This window comes from Canis lupus, chromosome 22 (genome assembly GCF_003254725.2).
Source record: "Canis lupus dingo isolate Sandy chromosome 22, ASM325472v2, whole genome shotgun sequence".
Classification (NCBI taxonomy): domain Eukaryota; kingdom Metazoa; phylum Chordata; class Mammalia; order Carnivora; family Canidae; genus Canis; species Canis lupus.
In genome coordinates, this window is record NC_064264.1 from 59339691 (window position 1) to 59365153 (window position 25463).

General features: G+C 48.2%; 1 protein-coding gene across 11 annotated transcripts in view; it reads left to right on the forward strand.

The window, feature by feature from the left end:
- The window catches only part of ARHGEF7 (Rho guanine nucleotide exchange factor 7), a 126868-nt gene that overhangs the window by 35619 nt on the left and 65786 nt on the right, over window positions 1-25463 (forward strand). For 7 of the 11 annotated variants that reach the window (XM_025441047.3, XM_025441044.3, XM_025441045.3 and 4 more), the window contains exons 3-4: window positions 19015-19099; window positions 23381-23511. In XM_025441047.3, the coding sequence (XP_025296832.1) occupies window positions 19015-19099; window positions 23381-23511 (216 nt within the window). Of the gene's footprint in view, window positions 1-6063; window positions 6154-16702; window positions 16837-19014; window positions 19100-23380; window positions 23512-25463 lie in introns of those variants that run through there. The other 4 variants (XM_049099420.1, XM_035704652.2, XM_025441046.3 and 1 more) reach the window with 3 other exon arrangements.

A 25463-nucleotide genomic window follows, 5' to 3' on the forward strand; every position in this document is an offset into this window, starting at 1 on the left:
GTGCTCATCCCGTCAAGTGTCTCCCTCAGTGCCCGTAACCCAGTCACCCCATCCCCCTGCCCACCTCCCCTTCCACTACTTCTTGTTCGTTTCCTAGAGTTAGGAGTCTCTCATGTCAGGCAGGCTTCCTTCAGACCCACGTTTCCCTTCTGTTTTTTCCGCCTTGACTCTGATTATGCTGTGCGTCTTAGACTGAAATCCAGACTCCCTGGAAGTGAGGGGGAGCAGGACAGGAGACCAGGGCAGTGTTGGTTCGGAGGCTGTAGGGGTCCTTCCAGCCCTCTGAGGACCCTGGCCTGTCCTCAGGGATGTGGGGCTGCAAGAGTCTCAGGATCACCTTGGCTGCTACTTGGGGTGTAGACTACAGGGAGTCCAGGACAAGAGCAAGAAAACCAGAAGAGGTGATGGCCCTTGACCTGTAGTGGGGACCGCATCCGTGGCAGGAAGTGTGTATTCTCGTTTCATGCAAAAGGTAGGGATGACTTCCACATGGACTATGTGGGGGTGTGAAAGCCGAGTCCGAGCAGGAGAAGCTGTTGCCTTGGAGACAGGGAGTCTGCTGATGTCCTGTGGGGTGCTTAGCGTCAGACGTACTGCAGTAGAGATGTTGGATGTTTGTCGGTGGGGGTCAGTGAGGTCTGACTCAGGACGTGGCCCAGGGCCTGAGCCGGACTGTCAACTTTCACTTCCACTGTGCGAAGCACCTTCTTTCTCAGACTGATTTCAGGAGGCCCTGTGAGGAGGCTGGGTTAGGTGTCCCCTTCTCCGTGGCAGTGGGCAGTGCTGTGTCAGTGTGTGCTTGTGTGTGGATACTGTGAGCATGGAGGGCAGTACCTGTGTACTGGGTCGCCTTGTACTTCTGTCCCCAGTGCTGGCATGTAGTAGGCTCTTACTTAAACTGTTGAATACAGGAGTCTAAGGAAGAGTGGCGGGTGGTGATTAAGTTTAACTCTTGTTGAGATTCATGGTCTAATGGCTCCATCTTTTGTAGTTCCTGTCGCCGTGGTCTGCTGGGCCATTTGGATGTGCTGTCTTAGGGTGGCATGTGGGGAGCATGGTCTGTGCCACGGCGAGCTGAGCTGCTGGAGAGGGGTCCGTGTGCAGAACCAATGACTTTGGGATGGCTCGGTGGTACTTTGAGGGGGGATGTTCTCTCCTTGTGGGCCAGGCCTCAACATGGGTGCCAGAAAGTTGTGTGTGTGTGATGGTGGGCCACCAGAAAGTGTGGGAAGGGTCGCCAGCAATGAAAGACACTCAGGTCTTTGGGACTTGTTTTCTTCTGTAAAGTAGTTTAGGGTTTGGAAAATGTGACTCCTAGGTCTTGGGATTGTTCTGTGTGGTTACAGAGGCAGAGGTGGGATACTGCACTATTTTTACATTTGATTCTGTTGATAATGTTAGCTTCTTGCTCCCAAAAGGCACTTATTTTTAAAATTCTAGTTGTTTGATCTGTTCATAGCTGTTAGGTTTTTGTCAGAGCTCCCTCTTGGAGCTTCCTCATGAAAGGTGCTTTTCTAAGAAGGGGAGGCCGGAGGTTTTCTAGAGATGTGACCAGGCCACTTCAGACACAGGGCTTTTAAAAGGAGAACCTGCTTTGTTGAGTAGAAGCTGCAGGGTCATGGTGTGGCAGTAGATCCCTTGTTACCTTTCATTTGGTGCCTTCATTTGAGTTTGAAGAGGGGTTCTGATCTGTCACGTTTGTTACCCTGCATCATCTGGAAACCTATCTCCCACACTGTATTGTGCACCCGGGGAACACTGCTGTGGCCGGCCCTGTCCTAGGGTGGGAGAACTCACTGCTCACTTTCCTAAGCTTGATCCTGGAAGTACTTTTCCAAACAGCAAAAGCTGCTTATATAAGCTTTTTAAAAACAAGCTATGTATTTTTTCCAAGATTAATAAGACTAATTTGTACTCATTATAGTGTTTGGTGTTCTACCAGATCTATGAGCTGAAGTGACAAATTGCTGTTTCTGTCAAAGGGAGAAATAACTTGAGTATGTAGATCTTAGAGTATTTTGGGTTTCTGTGACTATATAGTTCAGTAAAATTGATTGCTGTCTTTGCATTTTAGTTATGAGACAGCCAGTGTAGCGCATTGGTTTTCTCTTGCAGCGTAACAATTGAGTACAGATGTAGCAGCTTAGCCTTGGGCAGTGAGGCCAGCAGTCTGGGGAGCTTGACTGGGCTGTGTGTTCAGGGTCTCAAAGAGAGGGTGGTGGCTGGCTGGGCTTGGAGGGAATCTTGGGGCTAACCTTTGTTTCCAAGCTCCCAAGGTAGTTGTCAGGACTGAGGGTCCTTTTTTCCTGGTGCTGTTGGCTAGGAGTCCCTCTTTGCTCCTGGCGCCACTCTGTTCCTAGCCATGGGCCCTTCATCTTCCTGCCAGCAGGGGTGCACCTGTGTCCAGTCCTGCTGCACACCTCTGACTCCTCTTCTGTTCCTAGCAGCAGGAGGGTGTTTGGAAAGGGCTCATAATTAGATAGGGCCCACCCAGCGAGTCTCCCTTTGAATTCACTCAGGGTCAACTGATTAATATCCTGAGCTACATCTGTAAGAATCCATTTGCTGTGACTTGTAACAGCACGCCCACGAGGATGTCCTGTCACATTCCAAGCCCCGGGCTTTGGGGTGGATTTGGAGGACCTGTTGGAATTCTGCTTCAGGTAGTATTGAGAACAAGGCTAGAGTATCTGGTGACTGGGGTATAGTCTGGCTCTGCACCGATAGATGGGTGGCCCCAGCCTCCTTTCCATCTTTAACCAAGCCATGTGAAACAGAGGGGAGAGGTGACTAGTACCCTCCCCCCAGCTGTGCTAAGGGTTAATTGAAGCAGGGTGTCTGCGATAACAGGTCCTTTCACAATTCTAGGGTGTCTTAGTGCTGACGTGAGCATGACAGGGACAGCACTGGCTCTGGGGGGACGTGAAGTAGGGTAGAGATGGCAGGAAGGTGTTCGGCCTCTGAGACAGGAAAGCTGTTCCGGGCATGGCGGGAGAGTTGAGGGACTTACTGTTGATACTCCCAGTGATGTCACTTGTTTTCTGACGAGTCGAAGTAGCTGGGTTATACATGGTTGGCTTCTTCCCCAGTCAGGCATGTCCTTCTCAGAATGCCCCAGCCAAGCTGTGGCCAAGGGCATGTTGTCAGGTTGCATCTGGCTACTTTTTATTCAGGTGAGACATGAACATAGCCTTTAATTTGTTCTTGACTCGTTGTTCTCCTGTTGTGCTGCCTGCTGTGGGATGGCCCGGGTGGCCTGTACCCCTTGTCCTGCCAGCCTGTCCTCGGGCACTGATCATGCCACCATCCTGCTGAACAGCTGCCCTGGACAGGCCCCAGTTACTCAGAGGGCTGTGTCCTGGAGCTTTTCCATGGTGAATAGGAAGTCTCCTGCCCCTGCCCTTGGACTTTACATTGCAGGTATGTTGAACCACTTGAGGTGTCCCTGGGTAGTATTTACTAATTGGCTCATCAGAAAATAGTGGCGTGTGTTCTGTGCCTCTGTTGTGCTAGCGGCTTCATGTGTGGTGTTTCAATGTTATAATGACTTAATGAGCTGAGACCAGAGCTAGAGGGGTTCAGGAACACAGCCCTGGTCACTGGGCCAGGATCAGGCAGGGCGTCCTCCTCGAGGGCCCTTCCTGATGCCTGTCCTGGGTGTGCTGGCAGCCCCTCATGGAGCCGTTCACCTGCATGGGCTCTGCACACCCCCTTGTCCCTGCCGCTTCTCTCTGTGGCTCTGTGCATACTGTGTCTGCGGGTGTTAGTGTGAGGGCAGGTCGTGTCTTCGTTTGAGTTTCTGCTGTGTCTCGGTTCAGGGGCACCGAGTAGATGCTGATGGAATCGGTAAAGCACACAGTGTGGAGCCCTGGCCACACTGGCAGTGGGAGGGCTTGGAGCATCCATAGAGCCTGTGTAGGTCTCCTCACTGCCCTGTTCACGCCGTTCTGTCTGGTCAGCCCTTCAGAGCCTTGTGTCATTGGACTCCTTGCAGCTGGACAAGGAGTCTTCTCCCTTCTGATGAGGGCGTCAGCCTGAGGGGACAGGCAGCCAGCTGTGCAACACTGGTTAGTGGGTGCTGGTCCTGCCTCTTCTTGGGGCAGCTGCCTGGGGGTCTGGCGGTTCTGCTGTCCCAGGAAGCTCTCTGTCTTTCTTACCACTTTGGAGGACCCGGAGCCTGGTCCCACAGCCAAATTTGGCAAGTGTCTGTAGCTCTGTTGTGAGGAACTGTGTGTCCTGCAGACGGCAGCAGAGCAGCACTACAGCTCTGTGCAGTGTCCTCCACCTCCCTTTGCAGAGAGGGGAAGTCCTGTCGTTCTGCCCTCCCTCCCACCCCCATTGTGGAGACCCTAGGAGGATCTAGGGAAGGGTGGGCATGTGTGTAACCAAGTAACTGTTTTGTTTCCTAATCTAGAAGAGGTCCAGATTCTTTGCTTTTGGCAAACTGGTTCTAGGTCTGGCTGTTTTGGAAACCGGTCAGGTCGAGGCATCTAATGGAGATGAGACAGGTTGGATGTGTCTTCTGCTTGTGTGTGGTACTCTCAGAGGAGGAGGGCAGGCCTGCAGTGTGCTTGCAGTTGGCTGCCTAGGGGCTGTTGCTGTGTACATGTGTGTACGTGTGTGTGTTGAGGGGGGAGGAGGTGGGGGCTTGTCCAGACAAGCCAAGCTAGTTTGGCTGGCTGCACACTTGTCCTCAGTGTCGCACAGAAGGGCTCTCCCTAGCCTCAGATGTATCTTGACTGGCCCAGGCCACTGGGGAAAGCTGTGTAGGAAACATGGATTTTCCTGAATGATACTAAAAAATACATGGGTATTTTTTACTTTGCAATTGGCAGGATGGCTATTGTTGGCCAACTGGGGGGGAAATGGTTTGAGAGTTTCTTATTTTTCACTAAGGCCTTGTGAAAACTATCAGGACTGGTGAGTGGGAGCAGCATGAATCTGGAGCTCAAGCATGTATGGTCTGAAGAATCCTGAGGGGTTTCTGTGGTCAAGAAGGTGCTGGTCACTTACTGTGGTACCTCTTCTTCCTCTTCACTGCCTTGTTTGGGGCTGCTCTGAATGTCTGACCCTTCACTTCTCTCCTTTGGTTTTTAAAAACAGAATCCCAGTTGGCGTTTCTGGGAAGGGGATACTCCCTTTTCATGACGGGTAGTTGCCCTGTGGTAGTGCCCCACAGTCCTTAGGTCCTGGGAACCAGCGAGAGGACCAGTTCCCAGTGGGTGATGACAGAACAAACCCCATGGCCTCTCAGACCATGTTTAGATAGGAAATATGCCCTTAGTATGTGTGTGTTTTTTTTTTTAATAGTTTTCTAGCCAGAATATGTATTTCCAACCTATTTTGTGAGTGTGTGCTGGGTGTTTTCTTGTTCTCTAGAGAAACTAACTGGTCTATCCTTGACGTAGCAGGACAGGACTTGCTGTGGCATCAGCGTTTCCGACCTCGAGGCTGGGGCACATGTCTCCTTCCCCTCAGGGAGGATGTGCAGGTTAGAACAGGTAGTGTCTGCTTGGGTGGCAGTGTGGAGCTTTTAAAATACAGATTCCAGGGTCCCTCCTGGAGAGTTAGACTTAGGTTTGTTTTTTGTTTCTTAAAGATTTTATTTATTCATGAGAGCCAGAGAGAGGCAGAGACCTAGGCAGAGGAAGAAACAGGCTCCCTGCAGGGGAGCCTGATGTGGGACTCAATCCCGGGACCGTGGGCATGACCTGAGTAAAAGGCAGACGCTCAACCACTGAGCCATCCAGGCATACCTTAGTTTGGCTTTTAAAGCTAATCCAGTTGGGTCCCTTGGATTTGGGTTTGGTGAGGTCAGGAGAGGGAATTGTTGGTTTTCCCCACGCTTGCAGGAGAGCCGAGGACCCTGCCCAGCTAGGATGGGCAGGGACGGAAGCGTGCTTTGTCTGGCCTCCTCCTTGTGGGGCTGGGCCCACCCAGGGCACAGAGGGTGTGGAGAGGCGGTGAGGCAGCTGTGGAGGCCCCGAACTGACATGGGGCCTTTGGGATTGTTCTTGTTGAGTCCTTGTGTGGATGATGAAGGAATGCTTTTCTACTTAAAAGGTCCTGAGGGTAGAATGGGTGTGCGCCAATGAACTTCCTAACCTGCCTCCTGCCTTTTACTTGGAAACACGTAAGCTGACTGCGTGAAAGGTTAGTGCCAGCGTCTTGTGCCCTTCACTTAGTTTACTATAGAAACACTTTACCCTTTCCTCTGAGTATTTAGGTACTTTTATTTTGCTGGTCATTTAAACTATGGAGTAGGCCTCAAGATCCTTGCCTCTGAATACCTAGCATGTACATCTTTAAAATGCAAACATTCTCCTTTAGTTTCCAGAACAGTTCTTCCACCTTTATCATTTGTTAGCACTTTGGCGTTTTTGAGGAGGCCAGGGTGGCTCTCCTGTAGTGTCCTGTGGTCTGGGTGGCATCTGATTCAGGATAATCCTTTTCAGTAAGAAGCCTACACAGGTGCTGATAGTATTTCCACGGGTCCTATGGGGATGTCCTTAGTGCTCACCTTTCATACCGCCTGTGCTAAGCTCCATCATGTGGCTAAGGTGGCATCTGCTGGACCTCTGCATTGTAAATGTGCCCTTTGCCTGTGTACCTAGCATGTAACCTGTGGGGTGGTGCTCCAAAGCCTTTCACATGATGCTCTTAGCATCACATGATGGTCCTTTTGAAGTAATTGCTACTGCGGTGGCAGCCAGGTGGTCCTGGGGCCTTCTGGCCTGCACTGCCTTTGGGACATCAGGTCGGGTCAGCAACATTTGAAGGTAGTGATCGGCATCCAAGTTAGAAAGTTGTGTTTTGGTCTGTGGGAAATTAGCTCTGCTTTGCAGAATTCTGAAGGTAATACAGTATCTGTGAACTTAGCCATTCACTTCTGAGCTCTGTATTACCTGTTTGAAGATTTTCCATCCAGCAGAAGTCAGTCTCTGACTCCGCCTGCCATCACAAGCTGCATTTTATCCATGTGGACTTCAGGAGTGAGTAGGAAAGTTAATTGAAGAGGAAGGAAAAAATACAGATAAGACTATGGTGTGTATGAGGAGAGATGATAGAAATGCAGAAGTAGAAAGTTTTTAAAACTGAATACCAGCAACTTCATGGGGATGGTTGACTGCTGAGTGGCTCCCAAGTGCCAGGACAGCCATAGGGCAGTGCTGAGAGGCAGGTGCAATTAGCCCTGGGACTGGAGGGGACACCGACCTAGAGAGAGGGTCAGAGAGGTGCACCATGGCTTGTGTTGACTAAGTGGCAGAACTGGTATTTAAATCCAGATCTAGGAAGAGGCCAGTACTGCTAAGTTTAGAGTAACTGCTGAAACCAAGGAATGGTGGTGGTGCGGCTGGTCAGTGCTCTGCACATGGAAGGGCGAGGGGCCTTTCAGGCAGCTGTGTGATGCAGTGTCTGATTCATAACCACACTCCTCTAGAGACAAGCAGTCTGCATTGCGCAGTCGGTGCAGTTTTATGCGTGATTTAGCCAGTGTCCCTGCACAGTTTTAGCGTCTGCATATCCTCCATCGTTTTGGGTATGATATTCAAGTTACATGAAGCCATTCAGTGTAGTGAAGGATTTGTAACCTGGGAAAGACTTAGAGAACAGCTTTTTTTAATGCTTGAGTAAATGCCATCCTTTTTGGCATTTGCTAATTGTTTCTCAGTGGTGAGTTTATTAAATTGGTTATAATGTAAAACTTTTTTTTAATTTATGGACCATTGTCAGGAGTTTAAAAAACCTCAAACAGTTGTTTGAAGGTCCAGGGCAAGGCCATTTAGGGGATGGGAAGCCTGTATGGTGGATTTCACATTGCCCCAACTTTGACATCTCTTTGCTAAGAGAAGACCTGGAAACTTTAACTTCTTCTAAAGTGAAACTTAATGTGTTCAGGATGTCTTTCAGCGTCTTGTTGGGATTACAGTTTAGACCCAATCCCTGGAAGAGAGAAGAGGGCACATCCTGTGCCTGGAGATGTACCATTTAGGTAGAAGGAGATCCTTTGACTATTTTTTGGATAGAATAAATCGAAAGAAATTGAAGAACAGATTTTATTTCATTTCAAGTGAAGAATGGGGAAGGTGATCATCAGTCTGTGCAGAGTTGACGAGGATGTTCTTGATCTCTGTTTTGCCCTGAGGGCTGCACAGATACACAGCGTGCCTCTTTCCCTGGAGGCCTCAGGATCCTTGGGTAGCAAGTAGAACAGATATGTATAAATAACCAAGATCCAGGGCGGAGGCTGTAAGCCCTGCAAGAGGGGCAGTGACATGGGGCTGGGATGTAGAGAGTACCCCTTCAGATGACCAGGCCCAGGAAGGTGAGTGGGGAGACACCTGCATAGGTAGAGTCGGCTGCAGCCTCCTTAGCTGGTCCTGGTTGAGTTGAACCAACGAAACATCCTATATTTGATGATGTCCTGAATAGGAATCGACAGAGAAGCTGAATTGTGGCATTCTGGTCCTTCCTTTCTTGGGATATGTGATAGCCTTGAACTTGAGAAAGTTTCTAGTGTTGGGAGACTAATAGGGAGGGGTGCTCAGTCTAGACGGGTGCCCAAATTCTTGAACATGTCTGGAATGGGGACCAGTAAATAGTAGAGTGTTCCAGAGAGGGAATGTGCTGGCAGGCACGTGGTAGTCCTGTCCTGTTGTTGTGCTCATGCAAGCCACTCAAATGGTACTTCCTTGACAACATCCTCATCTGAACATCTGTCTGGATGTTTTGATGACCTCTGTTCAAGTTTCCTGTCAAACACCAACTACTATCTGTCTTCTGACCACTTAAAACTTTTCTCATCTGGTGAAAGTTCTGTGTGCATAGCACTGAACAGTTTAGAGAGTACTTTGTCATTTTGTCATTGTAAAAGCTGATTTTCTTGAAGCCCTTTGGATTTTCACCTGAAAGTCGTATTCTGATCCACTTCCTCCTCTGTTCCACTGTGGCTGGCTTCCTTTGGATCCTCATAGAAGGGAAAGATTTAATCTGTTTGCCCTGCCTCCCAGATCTGATTCCAGTTTTCACTAATTGCATTGTCTGATGAATCTAAATCTTTGAGTACTTTTATAAATGTAAATAATATACTGGAAATCTGTATTTCCCAGTTTATCATCTTAGGGCTTGCACCTATGTGGAAGAGAAGAACCTGAGTGACTCCATGGGACCTAGGGAGCAGCTTGCAGAGCAGGGCACTTTGTTATGGCTGTTTGTGGTGGGTTTGGCCATGTTCTCCCTGGGTGCTCAGTGCACAGAGTTAGTGTCTGGAAGTTTCCTGTCTGCTACACTGCCCCTTTCCTGGTACTCCGGCCAGAGAGGGCAAGCTTTTCTTGGGCTGTTTTTTGTACTCTTTGGTGCATCTGTGTGTTTCACTCAGTCTGGGGCATTTGAAGCAAAACAAAACAAAAACCCCACAAAACCTGGAGAACCCACTGCCATGTTTCTTGGGTCTTGAAGAAAGCCAGTCTGCATTCTTCCAGCTCTGAGTTACCTTAATCTCTCTTCTGTATGTAGTACCCAGGGCTTTTAGCTGTACTTTGCTGGAGGAATAGGGCAGTGTGTTTCATCTCATTACTGTTTATCTGTGGGTTCCTATTCCTATCCGTGAATAAAGGTCCCGTAGCTGACCTGAATGCACAATTTTTTAGTTGAGGGACAGACAGGCCCAGGATGGCTTCACTGTAGGGCTGAAGCTGGGAGCAGTTGGGTGAAATTGGGGTTGGGGGGTGGTGGTCTGGATGTCTTCCGTGAGTAGGGCAGAGTGATACCTCTGTGTACTCCAGTTACCTGTCTCCAGCTGGGGTGGTCTGGGCTTGAAGTTGGTGCTGGAACTTGTAGGGTATTGTTTTGGGTGGAATTGCCTTCTTTTTTCCTCTTGTGTTTCTTTTTGTGCGTCTGGTAGCACCTGGAGCTAGTCGCTTGTTAGGGACCCAGGGTAGGCAGCTGGCTTTCCTTACTGGGGTCTTTCCTTCTAGCAGCTCCCAGAAGAAGAGGCTGCTTTCCTGTCGAGATGGTGGAGGAATGGTGCTTACCAGTGTGGGTTAGAACACCTGGCCTTCAGGAGCCCATTTTCTTCCTATTCTCAAGAATTTCCTGAAGCCTCCTCTAGATTGCTTTTGGCCTTCAGCCATGTAGCCTATAGCACTGTGATAGATTCTTTATTATTATTTGAAGCCTTTTCTGTCGTTTTGGTGGGATCTTAAGAGGGATGAGAATAGTGTGCGTTCTCACTTTACCATCTCTGAGACCTTTTTTCAAAGTTGAATTTTGTAACTATGCGCTCCAAGTTTTTATTTTTTAAAAGATTTTATTTATTTATTCATGAGAGACACAGAGAGGGGGAGAGGGAGATGCAGGCTCCCTGTGGGGAGCCCAATGCGGGACTCAATCCCAGGACTCTGAGATTGTGCCCTGAGCTGAAGGCAGATTCTCAGCCTCAGCAACCCAGGCGTCCTAACTTTAAGTTTTTAATGCAATGTACTCATGACCTTTCTGGCTCTAAATATTAGTACCTAACTTATTTTAAACTCTAGCAAGTCGTTTCTCTGCCCAGACCGCTGTAGGGCAGCTGGTGGAGGGCTCTTCTTTGCAGGTCTGCCTCCTTGGCAGTGGCAGACAGACTAGGGGCCTGGTGTAAGCTGGTGGGTGCTGTGTCTCTGCGGGTATGTTGGAGACCACTTCCCCTTCCCACTGTTCTGCTTGCTGTGGACTTGCACACGTGTGTACGTGGCTGAAGAAAAATGCAGTGACTGATCTGCTTTCCATCTTTGTTTTCCTGGGACATTTGTCACATGGTCTTTTGGAGCCTGGATTTGTCCTTTGTAAAAATTGTGAAGCCTTCAGCACAGCACCCAGGCCTCACTGGATGGTCCCTCCCGCCTCTATCCCTGGTGGTGCTTCTGCATCTCTGGCGGTTTCTGCTTGTGACTATTGCCCCTCCATGAAGGGTGAGGACTAACTGGCGCTTTCTTTGTGCTAGTTATCTTCCCTCCCTCCTTAGGATTTTTGTCACCCCGAAACTCCCTAAAAGATGTGGCTGGGGTTTCTTTTTATATGAGTGGTTTCTGTCCTCTTCCGTGTTTGGGTGTTAACAGTGGAATCCACAAAACTGAATCTGCTTTAATTCTCATTTTTAAAATTAATTAATTAATTAATTATTTTATTTATTTAAATTCTCATTTTAAACTGGAAATTTGGGGGCACGTTGGGTGACAGCAGTATGTATTGATAGAATTCACTGTCAAACTAATTTTATCCCTGGAGTGTAGGCGTAGGCAGAATCAAGGACAAAGCCTACAGAAGCCGAGGCGGCAAAATCCCTGCCGGGTCCTGTCCCTCACATATCCCCATCAGTATGGACCATTTGCATTAAACTTAAATAGCATGACTTAAAGATTTCTCTCTCCTCATCGCACAAAATCAGATTCCTTCTGACAATGTGATAGGAGAAAACTATTTTTAAACTTTGTGAACCACACTCCAGAACTCTGCCAAAAGTAAGTTTCTTGCATCAAAAATAGCTTTCTTATAAACTCCCTGGAGAGTTGGCTCGTGTTCGGAATATTAAAGCTAGGGGAGTTGAACGTGCTTGGCCAGCTGCACCTGTGGGGCTCTCTGTCCATTAGCCCTGAGATCGTAGAGAGCATTCTTTACATTCTCCAGTATTTTCTTCTTGAGTCTAACAGGGGTGTCCTCAGCCAGTGGCATCATTCAGGTGTGCACGTCCTACTTCTGGTTGGCGCCGTGGGCCAGAGGTGAGGGTGCTGGGTGGTCTTTGATCCCGCTGAGTCACTGTGGCTGTTGAGCCTCTGGGAAGGGTGTGGACAGCGGCCCGGGTAACCTAAAGACCACCACTACCGTGTCTTCCTCTTGTCTGCATCTGTGCATCCATCCCTCTTGTCTGCATTTGTGCAGCCCTGCTGCTGTGTGGCCCCCCGCCCCCCGCATGGGGAGGCCCAAGCATGTTTGCCCTTGGCTCTCCTTGCTGCTCTGCCTTTTTGGCTGTGGGGTTGTGTCGGACTCAGGGCCAGCCATATGCTGCTCACATGGCAGGCTTGTTGGCTGTGGCCTGGGGTTGCTGTGCCTCACCAAGAAGAAGGTTCCTGAATCTGCAGTCCACATTGAAGAAAGGAGACTAAAAAGATGGCCCCAAGCTTCCAATTTCTGTGCAGCAGCTCTTGCTTTTTAGACTTGTTAATTACATGAACCAGTGCTGTTGAAAGCCAATTTGAATTTCACTTACAGTTGAAAGATTTGACTGATGACCTCTTATATGATGTATAAATAATTTTTGTGCTATAAACTTTGCTTTTTTATTTTATTATATGGAAGATAGTTCCAATTTCCAGTCCTGAGTTCAGAAGCCAGAGTGAGGCAAGCCTGCCAGTGTGGGAATGGAGGGGCCTCTCAGGTCTTACTAGTTGGTGACCTTAGTGGGAACCTTGTCCCCCTTCTTTGTCAGGTGTGTGCACCTGACACCAGCAGAATGGCTTTTAGAGCTAACCCACCTGGTTAAAAAGTGCGGTCACTAGATGTGAGAAGAGCGATGGCACATGAGGGTATGACTCCCATGGTGGGTAGATGCACTGGTGGTTCTTGAGCACTGTCCTTCCCTCTAAAGGTGGGGCCAAGGCCTCTTCCCTTGAGGGGATCATGCTGCAGTGGTCTCCTGAACAGCGTGGCTTGTGGGTCTGCAGTTCCTGGGTCACTGGCACCATGGTGTCCTTCCTGTCGCGTGCTTGTATCCCTCCTCTCGGGTGGCCACCCTCCATAGCCATTGTTCTGATGTAGCCCTGGGGATGCATTCAGGCCACCTCTCTGGGAGACCAGAGTTGTGTTCCCTCAGTGGGGCTACTTGGAACTCCTGGCGCACACCACCTGAGAGAGAGCTGCTAGCTCTAGCCTCGGTCTGAGTGCTGGTTGTGTAGACACGGACAAGTAGTACGGACACCTACAGGTTAAAGGTGGTGATGCCAATCTGGTGGCTCTCCTGACCCTGCCTGCTTGCCTGCCTGCTTGCTAGCTCCCAGGGCGCCTGGCACAGGTTTGGGTCCATCCAGGGTGGATGAGCAAGAATGAGCTCTTGCAGGCTGGCTGGTAGATACCTTCTTGGAGGCTGCTATAAGGCCTCGCCCTCTAGCAGGTACATGATGACTGTGTCCAGAGTTTAGGAAGGGAGGAAAATCTTGTTTGTTCTGGATTGAGAAGTACTTTGTGGGGAACAGTTTTTTCTATTTTGAACAATGGAGAAGTCTGTGTCTCAGCCAGCAAAGAAGAGGATCTGGCCTTTTAGCCTTCAGTGTTAACATGGCCTAACTCTTAAGTGGCCTGCTTTATTTAATTTCTTTTTTGTTTGTTGTTTGAAGATGTACCCTCTCCCCTTCAAGAATCCGTTCTGTTGGGGGCAAAATGTGGCATACGAATGCATAACCAGTTCTTGCCAGAGGCATTAATCAGCAACCCCCACATCTCCAAGGCTTAGAACACCAAAGGTTTATCCTCCTGGTTATGTGTTAGCTGCAAATAGGGCATTGGTGTGCTTGGAGGCTCGTCTTTCTTCCAGGATCCGGGCTGATGCAAGGCCCAAACTGGAGTTGCTTCCATTCTCATTGAAAGGAAAAGATCAGAACGTTGGTCGAGACACCCCAGGGCTCCTCCAGCTTCTGCTTAGGCTGCTCTGCGTTGTTGTGCTCAGAGCTGCTGCGTGTCTGTGTGTTCATGTCTTGTTGGCCGGACAGAGCCCATGGGGAGGCGCGGCATTGGGTGGGGAGTGAGTGGGGGAGCATGTCGACGCAGCCAGCTGCAGTGACCTTGAGTTAGAGAGGTTGGAAACTAGTGTGATGAGTGTGACAATTCTAGATCAGGTCAGCATGTGCTGACTTGTGCCTTTGAAACCTACTTACTTTACAACAATATTCTGTTGGTTAAGGTTTTCCTGAAAACCACGGTGGCTCCTTCTCCTAAAACAGTCATCCTGTATCTAGGTAGAGGTTTATGCACTTAGAAGCTCTCGAAAGTAACCACAGGGGGTCACCCTCCTGGCACTGCCCTGCCAGATGGACACCAGTGATGTTTGGTTGACATTTGTGACCCCACCCCATCTTCCTTTACAGGTGAGCCACCTTCCTGATTTCTGGTGTGAGTTGAGCTGAACTAATGTGACCATGTAAATACAGAGTATGTCAAAATATTTTTAGAGAACCAGCAAGGCTGGTTAAGTTAAGTTAAGGCTGGAAAGGTGAATCTGGGCCAGATACTCAGGTCTTCGATGGTCTGTGTTAACCCTTCTGGTGATGTCATGGAGCATATTTCTGGGGGTTAGTGGTCAGGGTGGTGGGTGCTCTGAGGGGCTGGTTTCTCTGGGCCTCTGCCAGGCAGTTCAGGGAGGAATGCTGGGCAGGTGGCCTCTCAGGCCAGATGGTGCCATCCTAACACAGATGGTGTGCCTTCTCCCTAAGGCTGAGTGTCGCACATCAGAGACCACATATGGTAGTCACCTTCTTTTGGAAGCCCTTTCTGACCTCTTGTGGCAGGTGCTCGTGAACCAGAGCTGCTGGCAGCCTCCGATCTCTTCCGAGGGCAGGCTGCAGCTTGGGTATACGCTTCTCTCGCCTCCTGGTGTGAAGGGATTCCTGCCAGGCCTGTGGCACTTTCCTTTGCCTGTCTTCCTGTTATCCAGACCTGGGAGCCTCTTTTCCCTGGAACCTGGTGCCACAGAGGAATGCCTTATCCTTTGTGGTGTCCTAAGCCCCGCCCCCCCCCCCCCCCCCCCCCCCCCCCCCGCCTTTTCTCATTTAGGCTTTACGGAAGTGTCTCAGAGAGCCAGCTTCTGAGCCTGCCAGCCTTCTCCTTGTTCCCTCACATGTTCTTTTCTGCTGCTGGCTCTTGACTCTGGTTTGCTTTTCCTCCCAGTTGATGGTCCTCCTGTAAGTGGTGTCCTGTGTCAGGAGTGCTCTTGCAGGTGGGCTAGTAGGGTTTCACTTCCTGGTCAGGTGAGCTGGGTATCTGGGCCTCGCAGAGACCTTCCACAGGAGCGGCACTCAGAGGCCCGCGCTCCCGTGTCGTCCCTCCCTGCCCTTCTTTCTGGTTTGGATTGGGAGCTCCCAGATTTGCCCCAGTCACAGTGGCTGCCCACACCCGCACCTCTGCCACCTGTGCTGCTTGGCTTTTTTCCTACTGTTAAAAATGGGCTCGGGTTGAGGTCGATCAGGATTCCCATCCTAGTATTGAATTATGTGAAAAGGCTTTGAATAGTTGAGTGTTGGGCACGCAGCACAGGGAATGACTGTTCTGCAGAAGTATTCACAAATAGGGGTAGCTGTTGTGACCGTGTGGAGTCATGGGCAGAAGGTGCCGCTCGCTCCAGCTGTGAGCAGAGGGGAGTACAGGCTGGGGGCGAGGGGCCGCCCTTCCTCTTCTGTGCTGGTGTATTTCCCTCCAGGAGCCTCAGGGTGCCACCGTATCTGTATTGTCAATGTGGAAAGATGTGAGCAAGAGGGCTAGACTGTCAGAAGCAGGAGCGTCAGGGGTGGGAATTCTGGATGGGAGCCCAAGCACCTTGGTGGAGTAGGGTGGTTTCCTGTGGGAGTGGGAGCTGGAACCTGGCTGGTGCACAGTAGGGGAGGGCAGTGCCTGAGGGTGCGGGGGTGCCATGTGCAAACCTGCACTCCCTTCTCTAACTGGTCTATGTATGAGGTCTCTGCTCCTGAACACCCCCAGTCATTGAGGATGCTTTATCTTGGTAGCCGTGATTTAGAAAACAAATTTCTTTGGTAGAATGTAGTTATTGATACGTCAGTTTTATAGGCAAACCACAGGTTTGGTGTTCAGGATTCAGAGTTTTTATTTTTTGTTTTTTATTTTTTATTTTATTTATTTTTTGATTCAGAGTTTTAAAATCTCATTCCTTCTCTGACATACAAGACCTTTGCACGTTGCTGCTTCCTGTCCTTGTTATCGCCAGCGCGTGTTCTTCTTTCCTATTGGAAGGATGAGAAACCGGAGATGCAGAGGGCTTCTACACCTGCCCTCAACTGAGGACATAACCGACAGGGGGCAGCCTTCCAGCTTCCCTTGGAATTGCTTGGGGAGTGTTAACATTTTGCTATTGGGTGGGAGGGGGGATTTCTTCAGAGGTGCTGATTTAATTGGTCTGGGATTTGGCTTGAGTATCTTGGTTTTCTAAATTCCTGGAGCTCCTCCCATGCAGCCTCCCCTGAGAACTGCTGTTCCCTGTGCCCGCTGAGGAACACTGGCTCCTGATCCCAGCCAGGGTGGGCCTGTGCTGCTCTTCAGGCAGCAAGGTTAGGCCATGAGGTGGGGCAGGTATCCTTAGGTCCCAGTGCCTGGGACAATTTAGTGTGCAGTGTCTCCTGATCCTTCTCCTACATGTGGAGTGGCTTTGGCTGAGATCCTTCTATACAAGTTCTCAGACTTTGCTCTTATTCCCATAGTACAAACTTTGCTTTATACTCGAAGATTTTTCTGGTTTTGTTTTTTTGTTGAATAGATTCCTGATTCAGGAAAGAGTCTGCTGTCTCTTTCTAAAGAAGAGCTTTAGTCAAAACATTCATCAATTGAGAATGTATGTTTTTCCTCAGTGACAAGTGGTTGTCTCCTCTCATTGTGTAGTTTCCTGTTACAAAATGCAGTGCGTGTGTGAATTCACTTAGGTTATGATGTCACATTGAAGCCCATTGGTGGGCAGCTTCAGCCAACCAGACGCTTCCTGGTATCCAAGTGAGAAAGATATGTAGTTCTGGAATAACAGGAAACTTCAGTATTCAACATCCTGTTTTTCTGGGTTTTGGGACTTGCTGCCTCACCACAATGAAGGTTAGTAGAATTTGTCTTGTAGAATACCACACAATTTTTCTATCTAAAATGAGATAGAAAGACATGCAGATTAGCTAGTCCTGCATTTCACAAGTGTGAGGGAATGTTCATGTTCTATATATAAGGAAGCTGAGGCCTTTTGAGGTTAATACTCTTAATTCTCTTAAAAAACAACTAAACTCGTTAAAAACGGTGGATGTATCAGCTTAGATAGTGCTCTCATTTTACTTGGAATTTCTTAAATATCAATAAATGAATTTTGTGTTGTAGAAGCTGATTCTAAAGACGCTCTGTTCTGAGGGGTAATTTTTTTTTTTACAGGAAGGATCTGGCATGAAATTGCCTTATTGTGTATGTCTGCTGTAAGAGAAATGGCATTAGGAACCGTACAGAATGCTTAGATGTGGCCACACTGATGCGCTAGGGCTCCATGTAGGTTCTTTCAGTGTTTAGAACAGTGAGCTGTGTGTTCAGCTATTACCTTCACTCCATGATTTGATGGCCTCCTTTCTTAAAGTTTTTCAGTTTTTGGTTTTTCTTTTTGCTTGCTCATGTTTAAATAAACCCGACCTCATGATTTTTACTCATTTCAGAAATTAAAGGCAGAGGACCATCTAGTGAAGATTTTTTGAGAAAGACCGCAATTAGATTTGAAATGACTCCTCTTAGTTGCTCTTGATGTGAATGTCTCTCCTAGTGACACTGAGCACCACAGGGTGGATGGGTGAATTGATTGGTGCATTTATAAATTCAGCCAACATTGGAGTTTTTACTGTGTGATGGCTGTTTTGCTAGATGTTAGGCATCGTGAAATCTGGTTTTACAGACTTTATGGTGGCATACACACTTGGAACATAATGGTGTCATTTTCTTGAGTGCACTGGGAGAGCCTGATTAGGGCACCTAACCAAGATGGGTGGGGGAGGTGTGGCCAGGAGATGTCCTGTGAGGAAGAGTTAAGGGATGGGAGCCAGGAGGCAGGAAGAAGGGGGTTCCTGGCAGGATGTGTGAGATGGAGGAAGGGGGTGGGGAGAGGTGGGAAGAGATGGAAGGCAGCCTGGAGAGGAAGTTGCCTCCCCCCCATACTCCTTCCTGGGATGATTGGTGATGTTTGTTCATTCCTGCCCTAGTGCGAGAAACTTGGAAGGCTGTTTATGTGGTTTATGTTTGGATATCGAAGTACATCTTTGTTATTGACTTCTCTGAAAGATCTTTTCATAATTTTTCTGGCACAGTTGTGGGTGATTTGAGGATTAAAAATTTTTTTGTGGGGCACCTGGGTGGCTCATTCGGTGAAACCTCTGCCTTCCTCTCAGGTCATGATCTCGAGGTCTTGGGATGGAATTCCATGTTGGGCTCCCTGCTCAGTGTGGAGTCTGCTTCTCCCTCTCCCCACCACCTCCATGATCTCTCTCTTGCTCTCCCTCGCAAATAAATACATTCTTTTTTTTAAAAAAATATTTTGTGTGTGGGGATTACTTGATGATCAGAAGCTATCTGTAGTCTTCAGGCAGTGTTTGGGAGTGAGCTGTGTGTGTATAGTGTAGCGTATACACTGTAGACCAGCTGGAATGTATCTAGGCAAGCTCTTGTGCTCTTCTAGCTTGTGTGTGTCTGTGTGCAAGAGTGCCGGGACAGACTCCCACGTGTGCCAGGTCTGTAGGTGGTGGAGGTTGGAGGAGATGCAGACTAGATAGTTGGGGTGTGTGGCCTCAGGGCTGTGCCTAGAGGGCAGAGGTATCCCCCTTCTGAACCTACTTTTTCCTTCCTACTACTGTCAGTTCTATGTTTCTCTTGCTGTGCTTTGCTTGTGGAAGGGCCTGTGGCTGGGATGGGATGTGAAGCCAGCTCTGCCTCCTGAGGGCCAGCAGCTACTGCTCCCTAGCCTGGAGGGCTCTGCCCAGCCAGCCGAGGTGTTTGGGACCATGTGGGGAGTTGGCAGGTAAGAAGCTGGTCTCACGCTCTGTGTCCTCGATCAAAATGTTCCTGAATGAGGGAACTGATAGGACCCCGCCCCTGTGTAGGAAGCTGCATCCCTGGTCTTCTCCTTCTGGGGGGGCTGCATCTTTAGGACTTGCTCAGGGAATCCTGCCACGGTCCTCTTGTTGCTGTGAGAACTTTGTTTATCTTGCACCCAACATATAAGACCCTACTAACTTGTTTAATTTTTCTTTTCAGACATTTGATGCAAATGATTTGTATCAGGGGCAGAATTTTAACAAGGTCCTCAGTTCCTTAGTGACTCTAAACAAAGTAACAGCAGGTAAGAATTTTCTATTGAACTTGAGGGGGTGGGAAGGCAAAGGGGCAAAAACATTTGCTCTTTGGTTGGCAAGGCAAAAATGAGCGTTACTGAATTGTAAAAATAAGCTATCATGTTACATTTTTGGTTGTAATTTTTGCTATGATTTTTTTTCCTTACATGATCAAAGTCTTAGGGCCTCTGGTGGGTAGCAGGTGTTCTCCTTTCTTCGGACATAGGACAAATGGGCAGATTCACATGGGCAGATTCATGGGCTGTCTTGGAGCTAAGAGCACTTTCTCTGGATTTTTATTCAGTTTATGCTGATCAAAGCTCATGTCTAGGGAACAGATCCAGTCAGTGACTGTTTTTGAGATGTGACCACGGCAAGGAAGTAGCCTGTGAATTGGCCCCTGCAGTAAAGCCATACCTGGGCCAGGCTTCCTGAGGGTTATAGGGTCCCCAGGCTGTGTGTTTTGCAGTGTCGTGAGCTCGGGTCATCCCTCAGTGGAGGGGGCTGAATGGAGCTGGAGACCCAGGGTGCTTCCCTTCTGGGGTCCCTCAGTGAGGACAGGACAGCTGCTGTGCAAACTTTTTAAAGGGAGCCCCCGCACCCCCCCCCCCCCCGCCCCCCGCCTGCCCCCTGAGCACCCAGGAATTCTGTCTTTACAGAGCTGGGTGGATCTGAAAGGACTTTGTGGCTCTTGTATTTTAAAGCTGTTTTGTTTTGTTTTGTTTTCCCATTTACCTTTGTACATTTTTAGTTTCAGATTTACGGGAGAAAGTTAGACTTTGAGGTCTCTTGATTAAGAAAACCTCAGGGGGATCCCTGGGTGGCGCAGCGGTTTGGCGCCTACCTTTGGCCCAGGCGGCGATCCTGGAGACCCGGGATCGAATCCCACGTTGGGCTCCCGGTGCATGGAGCCTGCTTCTCCCTCTGCCTGTGTGTCTCTGCCTCTCTCTCTCTATGTGACTATCATAAATAAATAAAAATTAAAAAAAAAACCAAAAACCTCAGGTATATTTTGTGAGGGGCTCTTGTCCCTTGCTTCCTGGCCATTCAGATGGGGGTGTAGGGGGGAACAGAGTCAGAATGTGGTGGGCTGCAACCACAGCTTAGGGTGCGCTGTGCTCAGGAACTCTGGTGCCCCTTCTAGAACTTGTTTGCTGGGTTGGCTGTCTGGGTGCCACACCCCTGCCTGTGTGGAGGTGTGGAAGAGGGGGGTGCCACCCAGAGTCCCTGCCACTGCCTGCCATCCACAGGTAGGGCTTCTGATGTGACTAGGTTTACCCAGCTTGACTGTGCAATTTAAAGTTGAACATCTCCTAGGGCTGTTGAGGCTGACGTATCTGGGGAGTTCACTCAGCTGGTAAGTTAGTCCATCTGTGAGCAAATATGGAAAGGTGGGTGAGGATCTAAATCCAGGAGGAAGAGGGAGAGAGACCAGGATGGAGAAGGGAAGGGGATACAAAGTTGTAAATAGTTGGGATCATCCTTCCACTTGATGTTTGCAGATAGAACTTCTGGGCATTTCATAAAGGTCATTAGACATTGAGGCTGCATTCTCTAGCCCACATTGTAACAGAGGTAGCTTTAAAGTTGAAACCTTATGAGGAAGGAATTCTGTAATGGTGGATGTAACGTGGTGACAGAAATCTTAGAATTGATCACTGTAGTCGAACGGGAGAAACCGATGCAGAGTGGGTGCAGTTGCATTTCTTCAGTGTCTGGGTCCTGCTTGCCAGCTGCTTTGATAACCATCTGTGCCTCAGTTTTCTCGGGGTGTCCTAGGACCGCCAGGGGTCACCGTGCAGACAGGGATGAGAGGAGCAGACACAGAGGCAATCTACGTGTCATTTTTTACGGAGACCCCTCTGCCTCCAGGGCTGCCACTTCTTTTGGCTCCCCAGGAGGGAAGAGGGCTCCTTTGGCCTTGCTGCTGCTTGCATGGTCTCCCTGCAGTTGAAGAACATCTTCCCTCCAGGTTAGGGAAGATGAGGGGCAGGTGCCATGGGGCAGCTCTGGTCTGTGCCCTCGAGCAGGTGCTCTTCATAATGAATGTGGATGGAATCTGCTGTCTGCTGGGCACGATGCCATTGTTTTCATCCTGTCTGGTGCAGAGATATTGCTTCCATACCCTTGAGAGATTGGACACTTAGTGGATGTAAGATGTTCTTGACAAAGACCTGTTTGGAAAGTTCTGAGGTAAACTTGGTGTTCTTCCTTTCAGTGTTGACACTGTAAGCTTCTCAGCTAGAAAGAACTTTCTGCCTTTTTGTTGTTTTTTTTTTGAGAGAATGCATGCTAGTGTACAAGGGGGAGGGGCAGAGGCAGAGGGAAAGAGAATTTCAAGCCCACTGTGCTGAGTGTAGAGCTTGATGTGGGGCTAGATCCTGGGACCCTGAGTTCACAACCTGGGCTGTAAATCAAGAGTTGGACACCTAACTGACTCAGCTACTCAGGTGCCCCAAGAACTTTTTGCTTTTATACTGGGCTGTTTGTTCTTAAATTTTGTTACTGAAGTCAGTGTGATGGAAATGACCCTGTCTTTTTTAATCTCATTTTTAAATGAACGCCAACACAATTGCAGTTTCAAGTTTGTAGGCTTTGTGGGGAGAAGCGTGTTAGAATTTCCCTTCTGCCACCTAAAGACCCTTGTGTTCTTTGGGTATCTTGACGAAAACTTTTAACTGAACAGACAGATAATGGGAAAATGGGATGTCATGAGACACATCCATTGCACTGAACAGTCCCTTAAAAGGTGGAGTCAGGTGAGAACAGAGTGGGTACAGCGAGTAGCCATTGTGGGCAGAATCTCCGTGGAATACCCTTGAGGGGGGCTGTTTTTTGTTTTTTGGCTTTTTTTTTTTTTTTTAAGGGCTGGTTTTGTGCTTGAGATTCCCAAGGCCTGTGTCTTGCTGTAGTAGAAAGCCCTGGCAATTATTACAGCCTGAGGCAGGACCTGAGGGTGGCATCGCCTTTTAGAGGTGCTCTGGTAGAGATGTAAGACTGGGCTGCCAGGGCTGTTTGAGGACTGGGTTTCCAGATACCAGTGTCTGTAGAGTCAGGTGGGCAGCAAGAAGGACAGAAGCCCAGGTGGGCTCCTCTCTGTGCATACAGCCCGACTTCTGTCTCAGGGAGTATAGGCCCCGGGGGTGCTACAGCCTGTGTGCTTCAGAAACAGTTGAAATCTGGGCTTTTCTGTGAGAATGTCAGATTTGCAATTGACAGCTATAAAATTGGCAATTTTATAAGACACTATGTAAGCCAACCCCAACAGATCTGCCAGAAAAATAGGAACTGGACACTTCCAGCTTAAGGATATTCTTATTTATTCATTTATTTTTTTTTTTTTACTATTTTACTTATTTTTAGGGAGTGAGTGGGGGTGGGGTGGAGAGAGATTGAGAGAACCCCAAGCAGGCTCTGCACTCATCATGGAGCCCGATGCGGGGCTTGATCTCACGACCCTGAGATCATGACCTGAGCCAAAATCGAGTTGACTGCTTCACAAACCGAGCCACCCGGGCGCCCCAAGGATATTTTTAAAGAAGACTCCCCATGTGTTTAGTAGCTTTAGAAATTGCTAGGTGTGTGGGTGGGTCTTGGTATAGTGATTTCCCAGTAAAGTTTCTTCATGGCCTCATTTTCTTCTCAGTCAACCTGCTTCTAAGAAATGGGTTGCTAACATTTACTCTTTGGTTGGCCCAAGTGAGAGAGTCTACTCCTGAGGAGACTTGCGGGAGTGAGTGGAGCACTTTCATAGCTGTTCACTTCAGTCCTTCCAGCAGCTTTGTGAAGTAAAGTGTGGCTGCCTTTGTTTCAAGGAAGTACATCCTCAGAACGGCCTCTAGCTAAAAGTGCTAAGGGGATTTTTCTCTTGGTTTTTGCAAAATAATTCCTGCTGCTTAGTGCACGAAGCTCTGTCCTGGAGAAGTGGTCGGGCAGGGGTGATGTGTTGGGGGATGCTGAGAATTTGAGAGGCTTGTTTTTTCCATGTGGAAGGGAAGATAGTAAAAAGTTATAAATCCTTTCAGAAATTTGAAAATTATACTAGAGAAGAACTGACAAATAGTTCTCTAAAGTTAATTCCTGAGGAGCGCTTGTGCACATGCTGCTGCTTTGGCGGGAGGTCTGCCTTGCCTGCCGCCTGCTGTGTGCTCCCCAGGGTGGGGGTGTGGGGGCTGCCGTGGTGAAGGGTCACCCCCCTCCCCCCCCAACCAGTGGAGAGAGGGTGTGCAGTGAGGGGCGGTGCGCTTTCCAGCCTCTCAGCTCCTCTTCTCTTTGCATGACCTTTACAGACATCGGCCTGGGAAGTGACTCTGTGTGTGCTCGGCCCTCGTCTCATCGGATAAAGTCTTTTGACTCCCTGGGAGCTCAGCCTTCGCACAGTCGGACTTCAAAGTTGTTCCAGGGCCAGTATCGAAGTTTGGTAAGTTTGAGTTGATTGAAGTATATTGGGGGATGAGTGTGAACCAGGGGCTGCTCAGCCAAGGGCACTTTGGCTTTGTGCCTATTGTTCCTTTATGTGGGCATGGAATTTGCTTATCACCACATGATCCAGATGTTATATTTGATTGCTTTTGTATATTTTGGGGGGTTATATTTTAAGACTCCTTAGATTATCTAGAGAGATAGGGGCTTTAAAGTGTTTTCCAGATCCCTTGTATTTTATTTGCTTTCTGCAAATTAATGGAAGTATGGGAATAAGAAATTTAGATGTATAAAGAAGAAATGGCTATCAGCTAAAGAATCAAAAGATGGTCTTTCTAAAAGCATGACTTAGAGTACTTTCCTGAGTCAGGACAGATTTGTGGAGGAGAGACTCCCTTCTAATGGCTGGTAGTGGAGTGAATAAGGAACTGAAATGAATGGTTATCTTGGGAAGTGAAGAAAAATCCATGTCTCACTGTTAAGATACAGGCTGTGAGCAAAGAACAGTGACTGTGGAACTGGCAGGGAGGAAGTGGACAGCACTGAACGGGGACTGTGTGGAGAGGCCATCCTGGTTGTCCTTGTAGAAACAGAGCCCTCTTTTGAGCTAATGGGCAGTTTGCACTTAGTTTAATGAGTTAGTCATGTCACTTTGCTTTCGGGTACCATTTTAGTAAACCTGTGTTGGAGACCAGTGGTCTTGCACATGAATCTAAAGAGAACCCAGCTCTTGAGTGTTTATGGACCATGGCTACGTTGTCTGCTTTGACACAGAAAGGAATATTGTTAAGTAAACTAAAGGTGACCTTAAAGAAATAAATTGGTTAGAGTTGTATTTTGTGTAGGGAATTTGACTTTAATTCATGAAGGAGGGTTAAAAAGGAAGCTATGAAAGGGAATGTAATTTTTACATTTCCTGAACTTTTTGAACATAAGCTCACTCATTGCTGTTTGCCTGTTTCTCCTTATAGAGGCCTCCTTCTTGTTTCTGTTCTTGTGTGTGTGATGCTCTGTACCACTGTTTTGTGTGCACTGTTCCGTGTACTGTTCCAGACACTGTTCCTGCAGTCCCTCAGATAACCCTCCCAGTTGACCCCATGAGGCACAGGGTTTGATGTTAGGTGAATTTTGCAGAGCACTGTTGGGAATATTTTAATTCCAAATTGAGAAAAAATATACAAACTAGGAAAATGTTTTAAATTTGGCTTTTATAAAATTCCTGGGGTAAAATGTAGAAAAAACAAATGTAGCAAACTGGGTAAAGAAATATCTGTTGTGCCAACTTTTTAAAATTTTATTTTACAGCATGGGTGCATGTGAGGTATGGGGGAAGGGCAGAGAGAGAATCCCAAGTAGGCTTTTGCACTGTGCAGAGCTCTATCTTCTGACCCTGAGATCACAGCCGAGGAGAAATCGAGTCAGACTCTTCAACCAACTGAGCCACCCAGGCACCACTACCTGTGCCAGTTTTGAACTACTTATTTTTCAGTACATGAGGACTAGATTGCAAATGCATAGTTCTAAGTAAAATGCAGTTAAATATAATGTTTAGTGAATAGCGAATGTTACTGAGATCACAACATGCATAGGATTAATTTTTAATGAGCTGGAGAAAGTTTAAGTTACATCAGAAATAAAAAGCCCTCTACCATCCCTCCTGTTTAGTGTCTGTGATTGGAAGAGATCCCATTAGCTGCTGGTGGTGAGGAGCAGGGTTAGGCTTCTCTTACCATGCTCCCTGAGGACGACCTTCTTTGTCTTTAGGTTTTTTGCAGGTGTTGTTAATAGTACTTTGAGGTAATTTTCTTGGATTAAAAATTATAATGAAATAAGAATGGCAAAATGTTTATTTAAAGCTGGTTGATGTCAGTCGGAGAAGGACAAACATTATATGTTCTCATTCATTTGGGGAATATAAATAATAGTGAAAGGGAATATAAGGGAAGGGAG